Source organism: Pseudophryne corroboree, chromosome 4, assembly GCF_028390025.1.
Source record: "Pseudophryne corroboree isolate aPseCor3 chromosome 4, aPseCor3.hap2, whole genome shotgun sequence".
Lineage (NCBI taxonomy): Eukaryota > Metazoa > Chordata > Amphibia > Anura > Myobatrachidae > Pseudophryne > Pseudophryne corroboree.
This window is the reverse complement of record NC_086447.1, coordinates 205,737,561-205,761,808: the sequence shown is the minus strand read 5'-3', so window position 1 is coordinate 205,761,808 and position 24,248 is coordinate 205,737,561. Positions and strand designations below refer to the sequence as shown.

General features: G+C 47.5%; 1 protein-coding gene across 1 annotated transcript in view; it reads right to left on the bottom strand.

Moving 5' to 3' along the window:
- ING5 (inhibitor of growth family member 5) overlaps positions 1 to 24,248 on the bottom strand; it is a 42,871-nt gene that overhangs the window by 12,202 nt on the left and 6,421 nt on the right. Inside the window, exons 2-6 of the mRNA XM_063915840.1 lie at positions 23,573 to 23,644; positions 22,177 to 22,343; positions 21,667 to 21,778; positions 21,468 to 21,555; positions 1,596 to 1,731 (exon numbers count right to left, since the gene is read on the bottom strand). Coding sequence (XP_063771910.1) covers positions 1,596 to 1,731; positions 21,468 to 21,555; positions 21,667 to 21,778; positions 22,177 to 22,343; positions 23,573 to 23,644 — 575 coding nt within the window. The remainder of the gene's footprint in view (positions 1 to 1,595; positions 1,732 to 21,467; positions 21,556 to 21,666; positions 21,779 to 22,176; positions 22,344 to 23,572; positions 23,645 to 24,248) is intronic.

Sequence of the window (24,248 nt, the reverse complement as noted above, 5' to 3'; positions counted from 1 at the left end):
ATGATGCTGCCAAGATTGGTTGGCCAGCATCTAAACAAACTTTATCCAGATGGATAAAACTGACCATACGTCAGGCTTACCTTCATGCTAGGTTACAACCGCCTACGTCAGTAACCGCTCATTCCACACGTTCTGTGGGAACTTCATGGGCAGCTGGTCGTGGGGCTTCTGCGACGCAGCTTTGCCGGGCGGCTACATGGTCTTCAGTGCACACGTTTGTGCGCTTTTACAAGTTTGATACTTTTGCGGCATCAGCATCTAGCTTTGGCCGCCTAGTGTTACAAGTGCCAAACAGCTCTCCCGCCCACGGGGGAAGCTTTGGTACGTCCCAAGAGTACTCCAGTGACCCCTAGTGGATGAAAAAGAAAGTAGGATTTTGGTACTTACCAGGTAAATCCTTTTCTTTGAATCCATAGGGGGCACTGGACGCCCACCCAGAGCAGTTTTACCTACTTGTGGTTAGTTCTGAGGATCTTATGGTAACACACTTTCACCGACTGGTTCAAGTTACAAGTGCTGGTTAGGGTGTCAACTGTTTAGTTGTCAGTAACGTTATGTGTTAACAACGTTAGTGTCAGTTATGTTATATGTAATACTCCATTATCAACCTCTCTTAATTCCTGTTCGGCTCAGTAAAAAACACTGAGATGTGCTCGGGGATATGGAGGGGTGGAGTGTTACTAAATTTAAATATTCAGTGCTGTTCCTACGGAAGCCCGTCCATATCCCAAGAGTACTCCAGTGCCCCCTATGGATTCAAAGAAAAGGATTTACCTGGTAAGTACCAAAATCCTACTATCGTATTAATGATTCAGTTACACGCTCCCTATAGTGATTTTTCACTATTTTGCCTTTAATATTTGTTCCTGTATAAGTTAATCAGTCATTGAAGTTATTTATGCTTTTTTCTATTGGCGATTAGGTGTTCAATTCCTGAAGTGAGCAATACAAGGTTTGGTATAGTCCATAAAATATCAAATTAAATACCTATATGATGTCAGAACTGTGTTAGAGTAATGCTTTATCTGAAAGCTAGGTACACAGTATACAATAATCTGCCAGATCTAGCTGGTTGGAATGAAAATCTGGTAATAGATGAGAGCAAATTACAATCTATCATTTGTTCCTAAACACTGGAAAATGATCAAAACCTGTTGTTAGTTAAATTTGTATTTAACCAATTTGTATTAACTTGTATGAACGACTGTTGACAGTTTTGCAGTGTTTGGGAACAAATGAGATTGTAATTTGCTCTCATACAGTACCAGATTTTCATTCCAACCAGCTAGATCTGTCAGATAATTGGGTAGTGTGTACCTAGCTTAACAGGATGCACAGGAGTACCTTAAATAGGACTTTCTAGCTTCAGAGCAGGGTACTAGAAAAACTATTTTAACCATTTTAAATCTGCACCAAGTAGGCAAATCCTTACTTTTGAGAGTTTTTACATAGAAAGTAGCTATAACAACATGTACTGTAATCACTTAATAAAAATAAAATTAAAACTTTGATTTGAACCAAGTACAAAAACAACCTAACAGAAGAGATGTCCAAGATTAATATATTAATCTCTGAGAAAGTGCACAGATACTTACATCAGGATTGTCACAGCCAATCATCTCTCCGTAGGACACCTGGTGACACAGGCAATATGTGGGTTCATTAGGGTCTACTGGCATATCAAGGACATCGGAAGGGTGGACAGACAGAACTGCCTCTGAAAATATTGGCCTGCCAAATGAAACATCAATTAATCACAAGTTACATGTTGTAGTAGGAGAAAACTGTTCAAAATCTATGGTCATTATACGAATGTGCAGAGGACACTAGGTATGGGTTACCCTTGTTCCGACATAAGACAAGAATAAGTGGTGTATGGTGACGAATATAGACTTCACTTGGATAGAGAATTATGTCTAAAGCACTGCTATAAGAATGAAGGTTAATTCATGATAGGTGGAAATACTTTGAATGTGCTCCTTTAAAATGTCAACAACCCCTCTTCATGGAGAGTTTCCCAAAGCAGCAGATGCAAGTGATGACTCTCCAGCATTCACATCTATGCACCACACTTGTATTTCAGTAACAGTTTGGCCAAGTCTGCGCAAGCTTGCCAAAGTTTATGTAAAATTTGCATTTTTTTCTACTAAAAATAGTTATTTTTCACGGTTTTATTTTCCTATGAGAATTTTTTCTAAATTAAAAGACCAGATATTCATTGAGAGTACAGCACGAGACTCTGCCAGAATTAGGGTCTCTGGATGCTAATAACAAAAATAGGATTTTAATTACCTACCGGTAAATCCTTTCTCATACGTCCTAGAGGATGCTGGGGATGCTTCAAGAACCATGGGGTATAGACGGGATCCACAGGAGACATGGGCACTTTAAGACTTTCAAAGGGTGTGAACTGGCTCCTCCCTCTATGCCCCTCCTCCAGACTCCAGTTTAGAATCTGTGCCCAGTGAGACTGGTTGCACACTGGGGAGCTCTCCAGTTGCTCAGAAAAAAAGACTTGTTAGGTTATTATTTTCAGGAAGAACTGCTGGCAACAGTCTCCCTGCTTCTTGGGACTTAGGGGAGAGAAGCAGACCTACTTCTGTGAGTTCCAAGGCTCTGCTTCTTAGGCTACAGGACACCATTAGCTCCTGAGGGTCTGAACGCTAGGTATGCCTAGATGCTCGTTCCCGGAGCCCGCCGTCACCCCCCCTTGCAGAGCCAGAAGACGGGTGAGTAGAAGAAGACCAGAAGACTTCAGTGACGGCTTGGAGGTACTGCGCTGCGTGCCAAGCTCCCACACTCTGTGGCACTACAGGGTGCAGGGCGGGGCGCCCTGGGCAGCATGTAAATCCTCTAGTCCTGGCAAGTGTGGTTTTTAAGTGCCTAGGCACCGAATCCGGGCCCCCGCCAGTATAAATATTGAATAAAAATAAAGCGGGGCTGCAGGGCGCCATTGAGGGGGCGTGGCTTAGCCCTCACAGCTCTCACCAGCGCCATTTTCTCTCCACAGAGCTGCAGAGACGCTGGCCTTCCTCTCTCCTGCTGTACAAGTAATGGTGCAAAAAAAGGGAGGGGGGCACAGTATATTTGGTGCTATTTAATGTAATATAAAGCGCTAACAGGTCTGGGACTTTTATATAAAGTGTTCAGAACCAGGATATACGCTGGGTTGTGAGCTGGCAAACTCCCTCTGTGTTTCTCTGACAGGCTTTACTGTGGGTCTGTCCCCTGTATGCCGTGTGTTTGTGTGTCGGTGCACGTGTGTCGACATGTCTGAGGAAGAGTGCAATTCCCAGGAGGAGACTGGATTAGGGAAAGAAACGGCTGTGGGAGTGACCCCGTCGGCACCGCCGACTCCTGATTGGGTAAATGTTCTGAGTGCTTTGAACGCGAATGTGGCTCGGTTGAATAAAAGACTGGATAAATCTAAGTCTCAAAACCAGGCATGGGAAAAATCCGTAGAGGATGTGTTGTCCCAGGTTCAGACCCCCTCGGGGGTCACAAAAGCGGTAATTTACCCAGATAGCAGATACCGACACGGACTGACTCCAGTGTCGACTATAGTGATGCCAGATTAAATCCAAAACTAGCTAAGAGCATTCAGTACATGATTGTAGCAATAAAAGACGTGTTACATATCACGGAGGAACCTGCTGTTCCTGATACAAGGGTCTGTATGTTTAAAGGAAAGAAACCTGAGGTAACGTTTCCTCCCTCTCATGAACTGAACACGCTTTTTGAACAGGTCTGAAAAAATCCTGACAAGAAGTTTCAGATTCCTAAGAGAATTCCGGTGGCATATCTGTTCCCCTCGGGGAATAGGGAAAAGTGGGAGTCACCCCCCACTGTGGACAAAGCTTTATCACGGCTGTCCAAAAAGGTGGCGCTGCCGTCCCCTGAAACGGCAGCCCTAAAGGAACCTGCGGATCGTAAGCAGGAAAAGAACGCTAACCCTGTCCAGGGTATCTATATCAGATGACAAGTTATCTGCCCATCTTTCAATAGCGCTACTTACCCATGCCGAAGCCACGGCAGGTCTGAGCAGCGTACCCGTAGTGACATAAATGGATTTCAAAGTATTTTGACACTGGGTCATATCAGGAACGCTGCAGCCTATCTAAAGGAAGCTGCGAGGGATATTGGCCTCTTGGGATAAAGGGCCAATGCCATGGCAGTCTCAGCCAGGAGAGCATTGTGGATTCATCAATGGAATGCTGATGCGGACTCTAAGGCGGCTATGGAGTCTCTGCCATATAAAGGTAGTGTTTTGTTTGGCGACGGCCTCACTGACCTGGTATCTGGGTAAGTCGTCATTTTTACCTCATGTTCCTGCACAACAAAAGAAAACGCACCACTATCAGATGCAGTCCTTTCGGCCAAATAAATACAAAAAAGGCAGAGGGACTTCCTTCCTTACTTCTAGAGGAAGAGGAAAGGTAAAAAGGTAACCGGCAAGTTCCCAAGAGCAGAAGTCCTCCCCGGCTGCTGCCAAATCCACCGCATGACACTGGGGCTCCCTCTGAGGGAGTCAGCACCGGTGGGGGCACGTCTCAAACTCTTCAGTCAATTCTGGGCTCGTTCGGCCCTAGACCCATGGGTTTTAGAAATAGTGTCCCAGGGTTACCAACTAGAGTTTCAAGACGTTCCCCCTCACTGATTTTTCAAATCGGCCTTACCAGCTTCCCTTCAGGACAGGGAGGTAGTATGCGAAGCAATACAAAAATGGTGTCTAAATCAGGTCATTGTCAGTGTTCCCCTGTCGCAACAGGGAGAAGGCTTTTATTCCAGCCTGCTCGTGGTCCCGAAGCCAGACGGCTCAGTCAGACCAATCCTGAACCTCAAATCCCTCAATTTCTACCTAAGGAAATTCAAATTCAAGATGGAATCTCTCCGGGCAGTGATCTCCACTCTGGAGGAGGGGGAGTTTATGGTGTCGGTAGATATAAAGAATGCCTACTTGCATGTTCCCATTTATCCTCCACATCAGGCTTATCTGAGGTTTGCGATGCAGGATTGCCATTATTAGTTTCAGACGTTGCCATTTGGTCTGGCCACGGCTCCGAGAACTTTTACAAAAGTAATGGCGGAAATGATGGTTCTCCTGCGCAAGCAGGGAGTCACAATTATCCCGTACTTGGACGATCTCCCGATAAAGGCGAGATCCAAGGAGCAATTACTACAGAACATTACGCTCTCCCTGACAATTCTGCAACAACATGGTTGGCTCCTAAACCTGCCAAAAATCACAGTTGGTTCCGACAACAAGGCTATCATTCTTGGGTATGATTCGGGACACAGACTTGCAGAGTCTTTCTTCCAGTGGAAAAGGCTCTGGAAATTCAGAACATGGTCAAACAGATTCTGAAACCGGCAAGAGTGTCAATTCATCAATGAACTCAGTTGCTAGGGAAGATGGTGGCGGCCTACGAGGCCATTCAGTTTGGCAGATTCCATGCCAGGGTGTTTCAGCGGGACCTGTTGGACAAGTGGTCCGGGTCGCACCTGCACTTGCACCGGAAAATAATCCTGTCCTCAAGGACCAGAATCTACCTCCTGTGGTGGCTGCACAGCTCTCATCTCTTAGAGCAGCGGTTTTCAACTGCTGTGCCGCGGCACACTAGTGTGCCGTGAGCGATATCTAGGTGTGCAGCCGCCAGAGATGCTCCCCGCTGCTGCCCGCCAGACATCCATTGGCGCCTGCCAACCAGAGAGCCGCCGCCTGCCGCAATCAATAGCCGGCTCGGGCAGCGCGGTGCTGTTTGCACTTCCGCGTGCGTGACCTATGAGTCATGCACACGGAAGTGCACACTGCACAGCGCTGCCCGAGCCGGCTATTGATTGCGGCGGGCGGCGGCTCTCTGGTTGGCCACATCTTATACCTACCTGCAGTGCCTGCTCGCCTGCCAACTGGCCACTCCACGTCGCATTCCTGCCTGGAGTGCCCGTCCGTCCACTGACCACTGCAGCTCCTCCATCCATGCTGCCATCACAGCTCAGCTGCAGGTTTTACATTTAAAATGGTTAAAATAAAAAATGTATTTATTTATGTAAGCAATGTTTGGAATCGGGAGGGGGGGGGGGGGGGGGGGAGGAGGAGATGTGATCAGCAGCAATTATTATTGGGGGCAGTGAGTGGAATTACTGGGGGGACAGTGTGTGGCATTATTAAGGAATAATAAGATTTAACTTACCGGTAAATCTATTTCTCGTAGTCCGTAGAGGATGCTGGGGACTCCGTAAGGACCATGGGGAATAGATGGGCTCCGCAGGAGATAGGGCACTTTAAGAAAGCTTTGGACTCTGGGTGTGCACTGGCTCCTCCCTCTATGCCCCTCCTCCAGACCTCAGTTAGGGAAACTGTGCCCAGAGGAGATGGACAGTACAAGGAAGGATTTTTGTAAATCTAAGGGCGAGATTCATACCAGCCACTCCAATCACACCGTATAACTTGTGATAAACTTACCCAGTTAACAGTATGAACAACAACATAGCCACGGTACCACCGAAAACTATAACATAACCCTTATGTAAGCAATAACTATATACAAGTCTTGCAGAAGAAGTCCGCACTAGGGACGGGCGCCCAGCATCCTCTACGGACTACGAGAAATAGATTTACCGGTAAGTAAAATCTTATTTTCTCTAACGTCCTAGAGGATGCTGGGGACTCCGTAAGGACCATGGGGATTATACCAAAGCTCCCAAACGGGCGGGAGAGTGCGGATGACTCTGCAGCACCGAATGAGCAAACAGGAGGTCCTCCTCAGCCAGGGTATCAAACTTATAGAACTTTGCAAAGGTGTTTGACCCCGACCAAGTAGCTGCTCGGCACAACTGTAATGCCGAGACCCCTCGGGCAGTCGCCCAAGAAGAGCCCACTTTCCTAGTGGAGTGGGCCTTAACCGATTTCGGTAACGGCAATCCTGCCGTAGAATGCGCCTGCTGAATCGTGTTACAGATCCAGGGAGCAATAGTCTGCTTTGAAGCAGGAGCGCCAACCTTGTTGGCCGTATACAGAAAGAACAAAGCTTCAGTCTTCCTGATTCTAGCCGTTCTGGTCACATAAATCTTCAAAGCCATGACTACATCCAGGGACTCGGAATCCTCCAAGTCCCGTGTAGCCACAGGCACGACAATAGGTTGGTTCACATGAAAAGAGGAGACCACTTTTGGCAGAAAGTGAGGGCGAGTCCTCAACTCTGCCCTATCCACGTGAACAACCAAGTATGGGCTTTTATGTGATAAAGCCGCCAATTTGGAAACACGTCTTGCCGAAGCTAACGCAAACAACATGACCACTTTCCACGTGAGGTATTTCAACTCCACAGTTTTGAGTGGTTTAAACCAAGGTGACTTGAGGAACCGTAACACCACGTTAAGATCCCAAGGCGCCACCGGAGGCACAAAAGGAGGCTGAATATGCAGCACTCCCTTCACAAACGTCTGTACTTCAGGAATAGAGGCCAATTCTCTTTGAAAGAAAATGGATAAGGCCGAAATCTGGACCTTTATGGACCCTAATTTTAGGCCCAAAGTCACTCGTTTGAAGGAAGTGGAGTAGACGGCCCAAATGGAACCCCTCCGTAGGAGCGGCTCTGGCCTCACACCAAGAAACATATTTCCGCCATATACGGTGATAATGTTTTAACGTCACGTCATTCCTAGCCTTGATCAGGGTAGGAATGACCTCCTCCGGAATCCCTTTTTCGCTAGGATCCGGCGTTCAACCGCCATGCCGTCAAATGCAGCCACGGTAAGTCTTGGAACAGACAGGGCCCCTGCCGCAGCAGGTCCTGCCTTAGAGGAAGAGGCCACGGATCCCCTGCGAGCAACTCTTGCAGCTCCGGATACCAAGTCCTCCGTGGCCAATCTGGAACAATGAGTATTGTTCTGACCCCGCTTCTTCGTATTATTCTTGTGTATGAGAGGAAGAGGAGGAAACACATAGACCGATCTGAACACCCAAGGTGTCACCAGAGTGTCTACCGCTACCGCCTGAGGGTCCCTTGACCTGGCGCAATACCGCTTTAGCTTTTTGTTGAAACGGGATGCCATCATGTCGATTTGAGGCAGTCTCCAACGATCCGTGATCTGTGCGAAGACTTCTTGATGAAGTCCTCACTCTCCCGGATGCAGGTCGTGCCTGCTGAGGAAGTCCGCCTCCCAGTTGTCCACCCCCGGGATGAACACCGCTGACAGCGCGCTTACATGGCCTTCCGCCCAGCGTAGAATCCTGGTCGCTTCTGCCATGGCCATTCTGCTCCTTGTTCCGCCTTGGCGGTTTATATGAGCCACTGCCGTGACACTGTGTGACTGAATCAGAACCAGTTTTCTCCGAAGCAATTCCACCGCTTGACGCAGACGTTGATGTGGAGACAAGACTCTAGGCTTGACCAGAGACCTTGGAAATTTCTTCCCAGTGTCACTGCTCCCCAGCCTCGGAGGCTTGCGTCCGTGGTCACCAGGATCCAGTCCTGAATGCCGAACCTGCGACCCTCTAGTAGGTGAGCACTGTTCAGCCACCACAGGAGAGATACCCTGGTCCTGGGAGACAGTGTGATCTTTTGATGCATTTGTAGATGGGACCCGGACCACTTGTCCAAAAGGTCCCAATGAAAGGTCCTCGCATGGAACCCGCCGAAAGGGATGGCCTCGTAGGAAGCCACCATCTACCCCAGGACCCGCGTGCAATGATGCACTGAAACCTTTTTTGGTTTTAATAGGTTCCTGACCATGGCTATGAGTTCCTGAACCTTTTCGATCGGAAGAAAAACCTTTTTCTGGTCTGTGTCTAGAATCAGCCCCAAAAAGGTCAGACGCGTTGTAGGGACTAGCTGGGACTTCGGTATATTGAGAATCCAGCCGTGTAACTGCAACGTCTTCATGGACAGAGACACGCTGTCCAGCAACCTCTCCCGAGATCTCGCCTTTATGAGGAGATCGTCCAAGTATGGGATAATTGTGACCCCCTGCCTGCGCAGGAGCACCATAATTTCCGCCATTACCTTAGTGAAAATTCTCAGGGCCGTGGAAAGCCCAAACGGCAACGTCTGAAATTGGTAGTGACAGTCCTGCACTGCAAATCTCAGGAACGCCTGATGCGGGGGGGAATATCGGAACATGAAGGTAAGCATCCTTTATGTCCAGGGACACCATCCAATCCCCCCTTCCATGCTGGCGATGACCGCCCTGAGTGATTCCATTTTGAACCTCTTCAAGTACAGGTTCAGAGATTTCAGGTTTAAAATGGGTCTGACCGAACCGCCCGGTTTCGGGACCACAAACAGGGTTGAATAATATCCCTCTCCTTGCTGGAGATGAGGAACTGTGACAATCACCTGTTGAGTATACAATTATTGGATTGCTGCCAACACTAGCTCCCTCTCTGACGGGGAAGCCGGCAGAGCCGATTTGAAAAATCGTCGAGGAGGCAAGTCTTCGAATTCCAGCCTGTATCCCTGGGAAACCATCTCTAATGCCCAGGGATCCACCTGCGAGTGAACCCAGACGTGGCTGAAAAATCGAAGACGAGCCCCCACCAGATCTGCCTCCCCCCGGAAAGCCCCAGCGTCATGCGGTGGACTTTGCCGGCGCGGGGGAGGACTTCTGCTCTTGGGAACTAGCTGTGTGCAGCTTTTTTTTCCCCTGCCTTTCCCTCTGGCAACAAAGGATGATCCACGTACCTTCTTGTTTTTATTGGAACAAAAGGACTGCATTTGATAATGAGGTGCCTTTTTTGTATGTTGCGGGGGGACATAAGGTAAGAAATTTGACTTACCAGCCGTAGCGACAAGATCCGAGAGGCCGTCTCCAAACAACTCCACCCCCTTGTAAGGCAAGGACTCCAAATGCCGCTTTGAATCGGCATCTCCCGTCCACTGTCGGGTCCACAAGAACTGCCTAGCAGAAATAGACATAGCATTTATTCTGGAGCTTAATAAACAAATGTCTCTCTGAGCATCCCTCATATACAAGGCAGCATCTCTGATATGCTCTATGGTCATTTGAATGGCGTCCCTATCTAAGGTGTCAATATCCGAAGATAAGGAATCTGCCCATGCTACAACCGCACTACAAACCCAGGCCGACGCCATAGCCGGTCGAGCAATAGTACCGGAATGATTGTAAATGTGCTTTAAGGTAATTTCCTGCCTGCGATCAGCAGGTTCCTTGAGGGAAGCCGTATCCCGAGAAGGCAGTGCCACCTTTTTGGACAAACGTGTCAGCGCCTTGTCAACTTTTGGCGAAGATTCCCAGCGTATCCTATCAGTTTGTGGAAAAGGATACGCCATGAGAATCCTTTTGGGAACTTGTGGTCTCCTATCCGGAGATTCCCAAGCCTTTTCGCACAAGTCACTTAATTCAAATGAGGATGGGAAAGTGACTTCAGGCTTTTTCCCTTTATAATGTGTACCCTCGTGTCAGGGACAGGGGGTTCCTCAGTAATATGCAAAACGTCTTTAATGGCTATAATCATGTACCGTATACCCTTAGCCACCTTTGGCTGTAATTTTGCATTTTCATAGTCGACACTAGAGTCAGTATCTGTGTCGGTATCTGTGTTATCGATCTGGGATATGGTGCGCTTCTGAGACCCCGAAGGACCTGGCGCCCCAGGGACAGGCATGGACTGGCTACCTGACTGATCCCTAGCTTCTGCTTTGTCTAATCTTTTATGCAATAGATTGACATTTGCATTCAAGACATTCAGCATATCCACCCATTCTGGTGTCGGCGTTGCCGACGGCGACCTGACATTCAAGCACTCCCCCTCCACATTAAGCGAGCCTTCCTCGTCAAACATGTCGACACACGCGTACCGACACACTTCACATACACACAGGGAACCCCTTTCCTGAAGACAGTATTCCTGTCAAGGCCCTTTGGAGAGACAGAGAGAGAGTAAGCCAGCACACACCCCAGCGCAATAACCCTGGAGACCAACACAAATTGTTTTTCCCCAGCAGCGCTGTATAATATGTAAACCCCCAATTATGTGCCCCCCTTCCTCTCTTTTAAGCACCCTTTCACCGTGTGTAAGCAGGGGAGAGTCCGGGGGAGCTTCTGCTCAGCAGCTCTGTGGAGAGAAAATGGCGCTGGTGAGTGCTGAGGGAGAAGCCCCGCCCCCTCGGCGGCGGGCTTCTGTCCCGCTCAAACTTAGTGAAATATGGCGGGGGCTCTTTTATATACATGTACAGAGCCCACCTGTACATGTATGTATTCTTTATGCCATGCAGAGGTTTATATTGCTGCCCAGGGCGCGCCCGCGCGCCCCCCCCCCCCCCCCTCCTCCACCCTTACAGTGACTGGAGTATGTGAGGTGTGTGGGAGCAATGACGCACAGCTGCAGTGCTGTGCGTTACCTCAGTGAAGCTGAAGGCTTCTGCCGCCTGACTTCTGTCTTCTGTACTTCTAGCTCTGTGAGGAGAACGGCGGGGTGGACGCCCAGTAAGAACCTGCGTTCACCCCCTTTGGAGCTAATGGTGTCCAGTAGCCGAGGAAGCAGAGCCTATCTTTGACAAGAAGGTCTGCTCCTCTCCCCTCAGTCCCACGATGCAGGGAGCCTGTTGCCAGCAGTGCTCCCTGTGAAACAGTAAAATGTAGAAAGAAAAAATCCAAACAAAAATGCATCTAGGCAGAGAACTCTGGAGAGCGCTCTGCAGTGCACCCATCTTGCTCTGGGCACAGTGTAAAACTGAGGTCTGGAGGAGGGGCATAGAGGGAGGAGCCAGTGCACACCCAGAGTCCAAAGCTTTCTTAAAGTGCCCCATCTCCTGCGGAGCCCGTCTATTCCCCATGGTCCTTACGGAGTCCCCAGCACCCTCTAGGACGTTAAAGAAATATATATGTTTTACTGACAAACGGGATGTTGGCTGTCAGCATACCGACAGCGGCATCCCGTCTGTTTAATTACTGTGGGGACCAATGTGGTTTTTTTTCCCGTGGCGCACTGATAGTGTGCCTTGGCAATTTAAAAATCTTATGAGTGTGCCGAGAGTTGAAAAAGGTTGAAAATCACTGTCTTAGAGGGTCGCAGGTTCGGGATTCAGGACTGGATCCTGGTGACCACGGATGCAAGTCTCCGAGGCTGGGAAGCAGTCACACAGGGGGAAAATTTTCCAGGGAAAATGGTCAAGTCAGGAAGCTTGTCTGCACATAAACATTCTGGAATTAAGGGCCATTTACAACGGCCTTCTGCAAGCGGAACATCTTCTTCGCGGTCTGCCTGTCTTGATTCAGTCGGACAACATAACAGCAGTGGCGTACATAAACCGCCAGAGCGGCAATGGTAGAGGCCACAAAAGTTCTCCGCTGGGCGGAAAGACATGCAAACGCTCTGTCAGCGGTCTTCATTCCAGGCGTGGACAACTGGGAAGCAGACTTCCTCAGCAGACACGATCTCCATCCAGGAGAGTGGGGTCTTCATCAAGGAGGTCTTTGCAGAAGTGACAAGTCGTTGGGGAACTCCTCAAATAGACACGATGGCGTCTCGCCTCAACAAGAAACTTCAGAGATTTTGTTCCAGGTCGAGGGACCCTCAAGCAATAGCGGTGGACGCCCTAGTGACACCGTGGGTGTTTCAGTTGGTCTATGTGTTCCCTCCACTTCCACTCATCCCAAAAGTGATGAAGTTCATAAGAACAAGGGTTCATGCGATTCTCATTGTTCCAGACTGGCCAAGGAGGGCCTGGTATCCGGATCTTCAGGAATTACTCATAGGAGATCCCTGGCCTCTTCCTCTACGAGAGGACCTGTTACAGCAGGGGCCGTGCGTGTATCAAGACTTACCGCGGCTGTGTTTGACGGCATGGCAGTTGAACGCCAAATCCTAGCTCGAAAGGGTATTCCCACACTGTTTCAGGCTAGAAAATTAGTAACGGCAAAACATTACCACCGTATTTGGAGAAAATACGCGTCTTGGTGTGAATCCAAGAAGGCTCCTACGGAGGAATTTCAGCTGGGGCGTTTTCTACATTTTCTGCAGGCAGGTGTGGATGCGGGCCTAAAGTTAGGCTCCATTAAAGTACAAATTTCTGCCTTATCAATTTTCTTTCAAAAAGAATTGGTCTCCCTTCCAGAAGCTCAGACTTTCGTGAAAGGCGTGCTGCACATTCAACCTCCCTTTGTGCCCCCAGTGGCACCATGGGATCTTAATGTGGTGTTGCAGTTCCTGCAATCTCATTGGTTTGAACCTTTATGTAAGGTTGAATTGAAATTCCTCACTTGGAAAGTGGTCATGCTGTTGGCCTTGGCATCCGCAAGGCGGGTGTCTGAATTAGTGGCTTTGTCTCACAAAAGCCCCTATTTAATCTTCCATGCAGATAGAGCGGAGTTGAAAACTCGTCAGCAATTTCTGCCAAAAGTGGTTTCATCGTTTCACGTGAACCAGCCTATTGTGGTGCCAGTGGCTACTGAAGCCTTGGCGGAATCGAAGTCTCTCGATGTGGTCAGAGCTCAGATTAGGAAAACGGAGGCTCGGTTTGTCCTGTGGGCTCCCAACAAGATTGGGGCTCCTGCTTCCAAGCAAACTATTGCACCCTGGATCTGTAATACGATTCAGCAGGCTCATTCTACGGCGTGATTGCAGTTACCGAAATCGGTGAAAACCCATTCTACCAGAAAGGTGGGCGCATCCTGGGCGGCTGCCCGAGGGGTCTCGGCATTACAGCTTTGCCGAGCAGCTACTTGGTCGGGATCAAAACACCTTTGCGAAGTTTAACAAGTTTGATACCCTGGCTGATGAGGACCTCTTGTTTGGTCAATCGGTGCTGCAGAGTCATCCGCACTCTCCCGCCCGTTCTAGAGCTTTGGTATAAACCCCATGGTTCTTGAAGCGTCCCCAGCATCCTATAGGACGTATGAGAAAATAGGATTTTAATACCTACCGGTAAATCCTTTTCTCTTAGTCCGTAGAGGATGCTGGGCGCCCATCCCAGTGCGTACTGTATCTGCAGTTATTAGTTATGGTTACACACATGTTGCATTGCGTTAAGTCAGACTGTTGCTGACGTTATTCATGCAGTTGCATGCGTTGTGTAGAATGCCATGGTGTACGGCATGTTTGTGGTGTGAGCTGGTATGTATCTCACCTTAGTTTAAATTAAATAAATCCTTTTCCTCGAAATGTCAGTCTCCCTGGGCACAGTTCCTATAACTGGAGTCTGGAGGAGGGGCATAGAGGGAGGAGCCAGTTCACACCCCTTTGAAAGTCTTAAAGTGCCCATGTCTCCTGCGGATCCTGTCTATACCCCATGGTTCTTGAAGCGTCCCTAGCATCCTCTACGGACTAAGAGAAAAGGATTTACCGGTAGGTATTAAAATCCTATTTTTCTCGTAGTCCGTAGTGGATACTGGGGTCCATTTAGTACCACGGGATATAAACAGGTTCACTAGGAGCCTTGGGCACTTTAAGAAATCAATAGTGTGCACTGGCTCCTCCCTCTATGCCCCTCTTACCAGACTCAGTCTAGAAACTGTGCCCGAGGAGACGGACACACCTTGAGAGAATTTAAAGACAGTGGTGAGATTCGAACCAACACACACACAAAAAAAAAAAAAAAAAAAAGAAGAAGGGAGGAAAGCCATGCTAACCAAACATCACAAGAGACCGCAACAGCTGAACCAACAACAATACTTAACCAAGTAACGGTGCAGGAACACACAAAGCACCGGCCAGGCGCCCAGTGTCCTCTACGGACTACAAGAAAAGGATTTACCGGTAGGTATAATTAAAATCCAATTTCTCTTACGTCCTAGAGGATACTGGGGTCCATTTAGTACCATAGGGACGTACCAAAGCTCCCAAAACGGGTGGGAGAGTGCAGAGTTTCCTGCAGAAGTGATGGACCAAACTGAAGGTCCTCAAGAGGTCAAAGTATCAAACTTGTAGAACTTAGCAAACGTGTTCGAACCTGACCAAGTAGCTGTCAGCAGAGCTGTAAAGCAGAGACACCCCAGGCAGCCACCCAGGAAGAACCCACCGTCCTAGTAGAGTGGGCCTGTATAGATTGAGGAACCGGCAAGCCTGCCGTAAAGTAAGCATGCTGGATAGTAAGCCTGATCCAGCGAACAATAGACTGCTTTGAAGCAGGACACCCAATTTTATTGGGATCAGAGCACAAACAGTGAGTCCGATTTTCTGTGACGCGCTGTAACCACCGGGACCACAATAGGTTGGTTGATATGAAACGCAGACTCCACCTTTGGAAGAGATAGCTGACGAGTTCTGAGTTCAGCTTTATCTTCATGAAAAATCAAATAGGGGCTCTTATGAGACAACGCCCCCAATTCTGACACGTCTTGCAGAAGCCAAGGCCAACAGTGTGACGGTCTTCCACGTAAGAAACTTTACGTCAACCTCCAGTAAAGGCTCAAACCATTTAGATTGTAGAAACTGCAACACCACGTTGAGATCCCAAGGTGCCGTGGGAGGCACAAAGGGCAGTTGTATGTGCAGAACACCTTTTCAAGAACGTCAACCTCAGGGAGGGAAGCCAACGGTTTCTAGAAGAAAATGGATAAGGCCGAAATCTGGACTTTTATGGAGCCCAGGCGTAGGCCCACATCCACACCCGACTGCAGAAAAAGTCCCAGTTGAAACTCCACCGCAGGAAATTTTTGTTTTCACACCAAGAGATGTATTTTCTCCAAATACGGTGGTAATGTTTAGATGTTACCCCTTTTCTGGCTTGGATCAAGGTAGGAATTACCCTGTCCGGAATGCCTTTCCGGGCTAGAGTTGACACTCAACCTCCATGCCGTCAAACGTAGCCGCGGTAAGTCTTGATAGACGAACGGCCCCTGTTGCAGAAGATCCTCTCAAAGAGGTAGAGGCCACGGATCCTCCAAGAGCATTTCCAGTAGATCAGCGTACCAAGCCCTTCTTGGCCAATCCGGAGCAATGAGAATTGCTTGAACCTTTTCCCTTTTTATTCTTTTGAGAATTCTTGGGATCAATGGAAGTGGTGGAAACACATACACCATCTGATAGACCCATGGGGGTAAATTTACTAAGGTGGGAGATTTTTAGAACTGGTGATGTTGCCCATGGCAACCAATCAGATTCTACTTACCATTTATTTAGCTGCTTCTAGCAGATAATAGACATAATCTGATTGGTTGCTATGGGCAACATCACCAGTTCTAAAAATCTCCCACCTTAGTAAAATTACCCCATGGAGTCACCAGAGCGTCCACCGCCACTGCCTGTGGGTCTCTCGACCTGGAACCCGAGCTTCTTGTTGAGACGAGAGGCCATCATGTCGATCTGTGGAATTCCCCACCAACGTGTCAAGCACCCGAACACTTCCGGGTGAAGGCCCCACTCTCCTGAGTGGAGGTTGTGTCTGCTGAGGAAGTCTGCTTCCCAGTTGTCTACACCCGGAATGAAGATTGTGGACAACGCCACAGCATGTCTCTGTCCAGAGGAGAATCCTTGTTAACTCTGAAATTGCAGCTCTGCTCTTCATCCGCCCAGTCGGTTTATGTACGTTACCGCAGTCACATTGTGCGACTGAACCTGGATAGCCTGATCTTGAAGACGTGATGCCTGTAAAAGGGCGTTGTATATGGCCCTTAGTTCCAGAATGTCGATTGGAAGAATGGTTTCCTGACTTGACCATTTTCCTTGGAAGGGACTCCCCCTGGGTGACTGCTCCCCAACCTCTGAGGCTTGAGTCTGTGGTTAGCAGAATCCAATTTTGAATACCGAACCTTCGGCCCTCTGTCAGGTGAGAAGTCTGAAGCCACCACAGAAGAGAAATCCTGACTCTTGGCGACAGACGTATCCTCTGGTGCATGTGGAGATGCGATCCGGACCATTTGTCCAACAGATCCAGCTGGAATGACCTTGCGTGAAACCTTCCATACTGCAGTGCCTCGTAAGCGGCTACCATCTTTCCCAGAAGGTGAATGCATAGATGCACCGATATTCGGGTTGGTTTTAGAACATCCCGCACCATCGACTGGATTACCAATGCCTTTTCCAATGGCAGGAATAACTTCTGTGCCTCCGTATCCAGTAGCATCCCCAAGAACGGAAGCCTTCATGTTCGTTCCAGGTGAGATTTTGGTAGGTTCAGAATCCACCCGTGATCCTGGAGTAGTCGAGTTGGGAGAGCAGCTCAGGATGGTACTTTTATTAGCAGATTGTCCAGGTACGGGATTATGTTCACTCCCTGTTTGCGGAGGAGAAACATCATCTCTGCATTACCTTGGTGAACACCCTCGGTGCTGTGGAGAGGCCAAATGGCAGAGCCTGGAACTGGTAGCGACAGTCCTGTAATGCAAACCTTAGATAAGCCTGATGAGGCGGCCAGATTGGGATATGAAGGTACGCATCCTTGATATCCAGAGACACCAAGAATTCCCCTTCCTCCAGACCTGAGATCACCGCTCTCAGAGACTCCATCTTGAATTTGAACACACGTAAATACGGGTTCAGTGACTTGAGGTTTAAAATGGATCTTACCGAACCATCCTGTTTCGGTACCACAAACAGGTTGGAATAATAACCTTTGTTCTGTAGCGGAGGTGGAACTGGAACAATGACCCTAGTCTGTACCAGTTTTTGAATTGCATCCTGTAAGATTATACTTGCCTCCTGAAAAGCTAGTAAGCCTGATTTGAAGAATGTGTGAGGTGGGAGTTCCTGAAACTCCAGTTTGTACCCCTGGGCGATGAGCTCTTTGACCCAGGGATCCTGGCATGATATCACCCATATGTGACCGAGATCTCTTAAACGGGCTCCAGGCAGTGCGGTCCACAGTCATGATGAAGGCTTTGAGGAAACAGAACCAGAGTTCTGTTCCTGCGAACCTGCAGTTGCTTGTTTTCTGGGTTTAGAGAAAAAGTGTATACTCCGCGCTATATGTACACTGTATCAAGTTAAACTATAGTGTGCAGTCTGTCATATAGAATAATTGACTCAGTAGAACTAAAAAGATACGTAAATAAATTCTTTATCCAATAATCATTAAAAATGACACATTTCAAACAAACAAGCAGCATATACTTAGCAACAAATAATTAATAAGTATTAATGATAATTAATATAGCATACAATATGGTAGGATTTCTTTGTTATAATGCCATATAAAATTGAAATACACTGGCGTCCCAGTGTTTAATAAAATGTCCCGCAAGGAATAATCACAGCCTTGTAATGATGAGCTTTTATATAAATTGGTGTATAGTTACCCATGTGCTGGTTCCTGAGAATTTAAATGAACAGGGTCCATTTGGATATCTGTGCACATATACGGGTATATACTTAGTTGAGCTGATTAAAGCTGGTTTAGAAACTACCGTGTAATTACCACGGCTGTGCTCCGGGCAAATGGAGATTCTTGATAACCTGTATATAGGACTCCAAAGAACTCACTTCCTCGTCACGGGTGTTAGAGCTCACTGCGGAGGCCAGCAGCAGTCACTCAGTGCGGGTGAACGGAGTCCCGGACGTCTACAGCACAGCACAGGGATCGATGTCAGTGCTCCAGCTGAAAGCCGCTGAGTCAGTCAATTATTCTATATGACAGACTGCACACTATAGTTTAACTTGATACAGTGTACATATAGCGCGGAGTATACACTTTTTCTCTGTTTTCTATATAGTTGGCAACCTAGCTAGTTGTCTTACTCAGCTGCTTTTGATGCACTATTAATTAATCACTAATTGATATCAGCGCCGGAAGAATAACAGTTAGGGACAGGTGCCCTGTTCTGTTTATTCCTTTAAATTTGTTTTCTGGGTTTACCTCAATTGACCTTTGGGGTTTTTTTTACATTTTGCTGTCCGAAAGGACTGCAGAGTAGGTCTTCCTAGCTGGGGGGCTGCTGAAGGAAGGTATGTAGACATACCCGCCGTAGCCTTGGATATCCACGTATCCAGGTCATCTCCAAACAGGGCCTCACCTGTGAATGGTAGGCTTTCCACACCTTTTCTGGAATCCGCAATCCACTGTCGTAGCCATAGGCCCCTGCGTGCTGACACTGCCATGGCGCGTGCCTATCTCTTTTATGGCCTCTACCATAAAATCTGCATAGTCCTGTATATGCTGTAGGAGTAAAACTATCCCCCCTCTGGGTAAGGAATCTAACCCCTCAATTGGGTTACCTGACCATTTTGCAACGGACCTAGTGATCCATGCACAAGCTATAGTGGGTCTTTGGGCCACCCCCACAGCCGTGTACAGAGATTTGAGAGTGGCCTCAATCTTGCGGTCAGAAGTGTCCTTTAAAAGGAGGCTGCCCCCAGGGCAGGCAAGATTATTTTACGTGACAACAGAGATACCGATGCATAAACAATCAGTGGGTTTTCCCATTTATTTTTTTCTATCACCCTGAGGAAAAGGGAAGAAAGCCAGTAACCTTTTAGGGATCTGAAACTTCTTGTCAGGATTAAACCAAGTTTCTTCAAATAGGGAATTTAATTCCTTAGATGCAGGGAAAGTAGCAGAGGATTTCTTTTTCACATTAAAATAGGATTCCTCATATTCCTCTGTCACTTTGTCAGGACGTCTCTAATAGCTTTTATCAGGGCCTGTATTCCTTGTGACAGAGCTGCATCCCCCCCTCCAGAGTCCACCTCACCCTCCTCTGCGTCTGATACATCATCAGTGTCAGCCTGCAGGATTTGGGCCAGTGTACGCTTTTGTGGACAAATGGTAGGGGTCTGAGACGCTGGTATGGACACAATCTCTATTCATCAGGTCCTCGACAGACTATCTTAAGTAATGCATCTCTTTCTCATTTTGGGACAATTTGTGTGAAATATTTGAGATCATCCCTTTTAATGAATCCAACCATACTGGTTTGGACCCACTAGCCTGAGAATGTGTACTATCCCGAGTACACTGTAGTGATCCCCCTTGGGAAGAAAAACACTCTACCGTACATGAGACACACTCCTTTGACATTGTAAAATGTGAAAGAACACACCCGAACAGGAGAAAGGGTAAAAGCACAGTTAACCCACACAGGGCCCTCTAGGGAGACACAGAGTATGATGGAGTCAGCCACACCGCGCCCTTATAGCTAATGCCGAGCTTAGCTGGGACGCAAACTAAGTACCCTTAATAGGGCTTAGTATTTTAATACTGCTCCCCCCCCTTGCTATGACCCCCTGGTACTGCCGAGGTAATCTGGAGTCCTCGTAGAGGAGTTGCGCTTCCCAGCCAGTCTGTCTGTGTAAGTTGCAGAAGGAAAATGGCGCTGGTGAGCTGCTGAATACGCTCATAGTGAAGTCCCGCCCCCTCAATGGCGCACGGCCTTCCCGTTATTTTTTTATATACTGACCGAGGTGATTTTGGTGCTTAACAGTGGGTCATAGCCCACATAAGTGCTCTGCCAGTGTGGGTAGTCGTTTAAAAACAGCTCAGCTCGCCCCTCATAGCGGTGCTGCAATGCTGATCCGAGCCTAGAGACGCAGCCTGCGCTCCTACCCTTGTGCCACCATAATAGCCGGCGATCCGCAAACTGGGACGCCGGCATAGAACTCACCACTCTAACTTCTGGCTCTGTTAGGGGTGGCAGCGTGCTGCGAGAATGTACGCTCGCCGTGGTGGGGCTTGCAAATGGTTCCCTCAGGAGCTCAGTGTCCTGTCAGCATGGAACGGGACCATTAACCCTATAGGAGGTTGGGCCGTCATCCCCCCCTAAGTCCCACGAAGCAGACAGCCCTGTCTGAAAATAACAAACAGAAAATAAATGTAGAAAACGCTTCCCCAAGCGTGACCGGCTCCTCAGAGCACATTTTCTAAACAGAGTCTGGTAGGAGGGGCATAGAGGGAGGAGCCAGCACACACTATTGATTTCTTAAAGTGCCCAAGGCTCCTAGTGGACCCGTCTATACCCCATGGTACTAAGTGGACCCCAGTATCCTCTATGACGTAAGAGACAAGAAGTCAAATCAGAGCAGAGTTTTAATTGGGTCTAATAAAGCAAAGTGGCAGACACGGGTCAATCCAAGTTTGCGAAGTGCCATTGCCCCGGCGTTTAAATGCCGGCAACAGCGCCTGATCTCGCACCCTGAATTTGCTCAAAATTGCTCACTACCCTATAGGGCAGCATGCACTTTTGAGCAAGTTTGGGCTGCCATAAAGTGTGGCTGCTCCCGCGATATCATAGCAGCTAATTGGATTGACCCCTCTTTGTATGCACTACAACTCAACGTCCAAAAACATACACCAATCACAGCACCATGCTCCTCTACTGTCCCTATCCATCGTTGTTCTTCCTAGTACTCCTAGAACCCACTCACTTCTGGTACCTCTATGACTACTATCTACAAGTCTATCTTTGAGGGAGATGTATAAAAACCTTCTAAATAAAACAAGTGGAGGTCTTGCCCATAGCAACCAGACTCTAGTTTTTTTGTAATAGCATGTACTAGATAAAGGATAGCTAGAATCGGACCTCTTTAGAAGGTTTGATACGTCTCTCCCTTAAAAGAGTCTACAATCACTTACCCTCCTTTCAGTTTCTTTTTCTTCACAGTGTCCTCTTCTGAAACTCTGCGGCCACGAGATCCCCGTTTATCTTTCTGAGCCCGATTCTCTGTAGTAACACATAGAAAATGGACATGATACAACAACTAAGCTTTGGCTCTTATCTTGGCGCTGCTTTGTGAACACAAGACTCCGGATACTGTATTCATTTGAAACTTACTTTTTGTCCCTCGTGCAGATGGACTGTCAAACTCTGTACCTTCTATTTTTTCTTTCAGGTCTGCCTCGAATCGTGCCAGATCTGCATCCAGCCTTCTGATGTGTTTATCCACCTGTAAGGGGGAACAACAAGCATGCTTCAGTTACACATCCCCAAATACACCATCCTGAGTTCCAACAAACAAAATGCTGCAACTACTGCTTATTCACCAACTAGCAGATACATCCTCATGTGTAGTGCACCACTGTAGTAAGAATTAGTTATGCAGTACTTTTCCAATATACGAGGTTACGCAAAATATTAAAAACAAAATATATATATATTCCATGTTATATACTGCATATAATAATGTGCCTATACTGTAAAATAAGGATATTAGAAGTTATTACTAAAAGCACAAGGCCACAAGGTTTATTCATTTACAAATATTTCAGTGAAAAAATTATGGAGAAATAATTTCAGTTTTCTTCTTCTCAAGTATAGTAGATCAGCTGCATTTCCTCTACTTACCATCTCATAGGTCTGCATGGCTAGCTGCACTTTGTCATCACTGTACTCCTTGCACTTGGTGTAGGCATTTTGGATGCGCAGTAAATGCTGTACCCGCTGATCAGTGGTGAAGTCTCGAACCTTAGCAATGTACTCACTAGCCAATGTGTCAATCTCCTTCTTTTTATCTGTTCCAAAAAAAAAAAAAAAAAAAAAAAAAAAAAAAAGGGGATTTATTAAACAAAGCTTTAATAAAAAAAAAAAAAATCATTAACCGTAATCTCTAGCTAAAGATCTTGCGAAACGTCAGGGCACAGAACCGTATGTAAGCAGCACTGCACACCAAAAAAGACAGCATATTCCCTTCCTTTATGCACTCATTATGGAGCTCAACAGAGGCCACTGGAGAGACATGATCTTCTATGACTTCAAGTGGTTTGCAGCAACCGGAGAGTTTTGATAGCCTGCAAGCTACTTTTGGGAACAAAGCACCATCCTGAACCACTGTTTGAGTGGTTTGCAGAATTTTGGCAGGGGAGAAGGTTCCTGGAAGACATGAAGCTTCATAATCCACAAAAAGCTTGCCCTGAGCAAGGTTCCTGCATGCTGGGTACCCCATCAGCGGACTCGAGAGCAGGAGGCTTGGGTTACTTGGTGCTGCAACATGCTGGCCAAGTTTGATGGCGGTTGCTCAAACTCTAGGAGATAATCAGTGGCAATGTATCCTGGACCAAACAACAGTCAGCCCAGTGTACCCCAACTGGAGGTGCGCCGCTACGGAAGTTCCAAAGTAAGCGCTGCATGGCCAAACAGATGATGGCTATTTTTGTGGCCAAGACTGGTCATGTAGCTACCGTACCACTCCAGGAAAGTGGTGGATTATCTGGCCCATGAACACATCCAGGAGCTTGGTCACCCGCCGGACAATCCAGACCCCCTGTGACTTCTTTTTGTTCCCACAAATAAAATGAATCCCACGCATCTTGTGCTTTAAGTCAATGGAAGCTGCAGTGGAGACCTTCATCCAGCATGCAGAAGACATACCTGCTTTGGGCTGGTCCAGCTGCTTCACGATAAATGTATATATTTGTCCAGAAAGGCTTTACATAAAATTGCTCTGTGTAAGACTACCTGCTACAGACTGCAATTAAACAGCCTATTTGAAGCACCCCTTTTGTTGCCATTGTCTTTCCATGTAAAACCTCCAGAGTGTGCTGTACCTCTCTTTCCTCTCCATTATCAGCTCTAGCTGACATACTCCCCATCATACCGCACACAGTTAACAAGTCTCCTCTACATAAACTCCTGATAAGCAAGACAATATGTGAGGGAGCATCAATCTCACATCATTATCGAGAATAGAGAAATAACAACAATAACAACAACAACATGCACAACCCCGTTTCATAGCACTTACCTTCTGTCCTTTGATCTAGGTCACTCATGAGTTGGAAATTTCTTTGAAGCTCACATGGTAGATTTTCTATACCTGAAAACATGAGTGATTGTCAATGCACTGGCAATGTATCAGGTACTAATGACAGTATAGAAGCCTATGGATGACAGTGAGAAAATATGTAGCGTTACAGAACAGAAATGAAAAACCAGACTAATAGGCCCTACACACAGCACGATGTACCGCCGAGGTTGACCCGGCGGCAGGGGGTGTGAGGGGGGGGGGGGGGGGGGGGGGGATTGAAGTTTCTTCACTCCCAGTCACCATAGTCCTGCATGCAAATATGGACGAGATTGTCCATATCGGCTTGCATATTCAAACGAGCCGGCACCAACGATGAACAAGCGCGGAGCTGCGCATCGTTCATCGTTGGTGCCTACACACTGAAAGATATGAACGAGATCGTCCATATCTTTCAGTGTAATCGCTTAGTGTGTAGGGTCCCTAATCCAAACTTCCATCGGAGCATGATTATTAATCAATAGTGGGTTTGTACATAACGGCAGAAGGACATATCTCTGGGGGATTCTTGGTAAAGCTCATTAGGTTGAAAGTAAAAAGGTCGACAGTGTCTAGGTCAAACCCCAAAAAAGGTCAACTTGCAGAAGGTCGACATAAGAAAAAAAAAAAAAGGGTA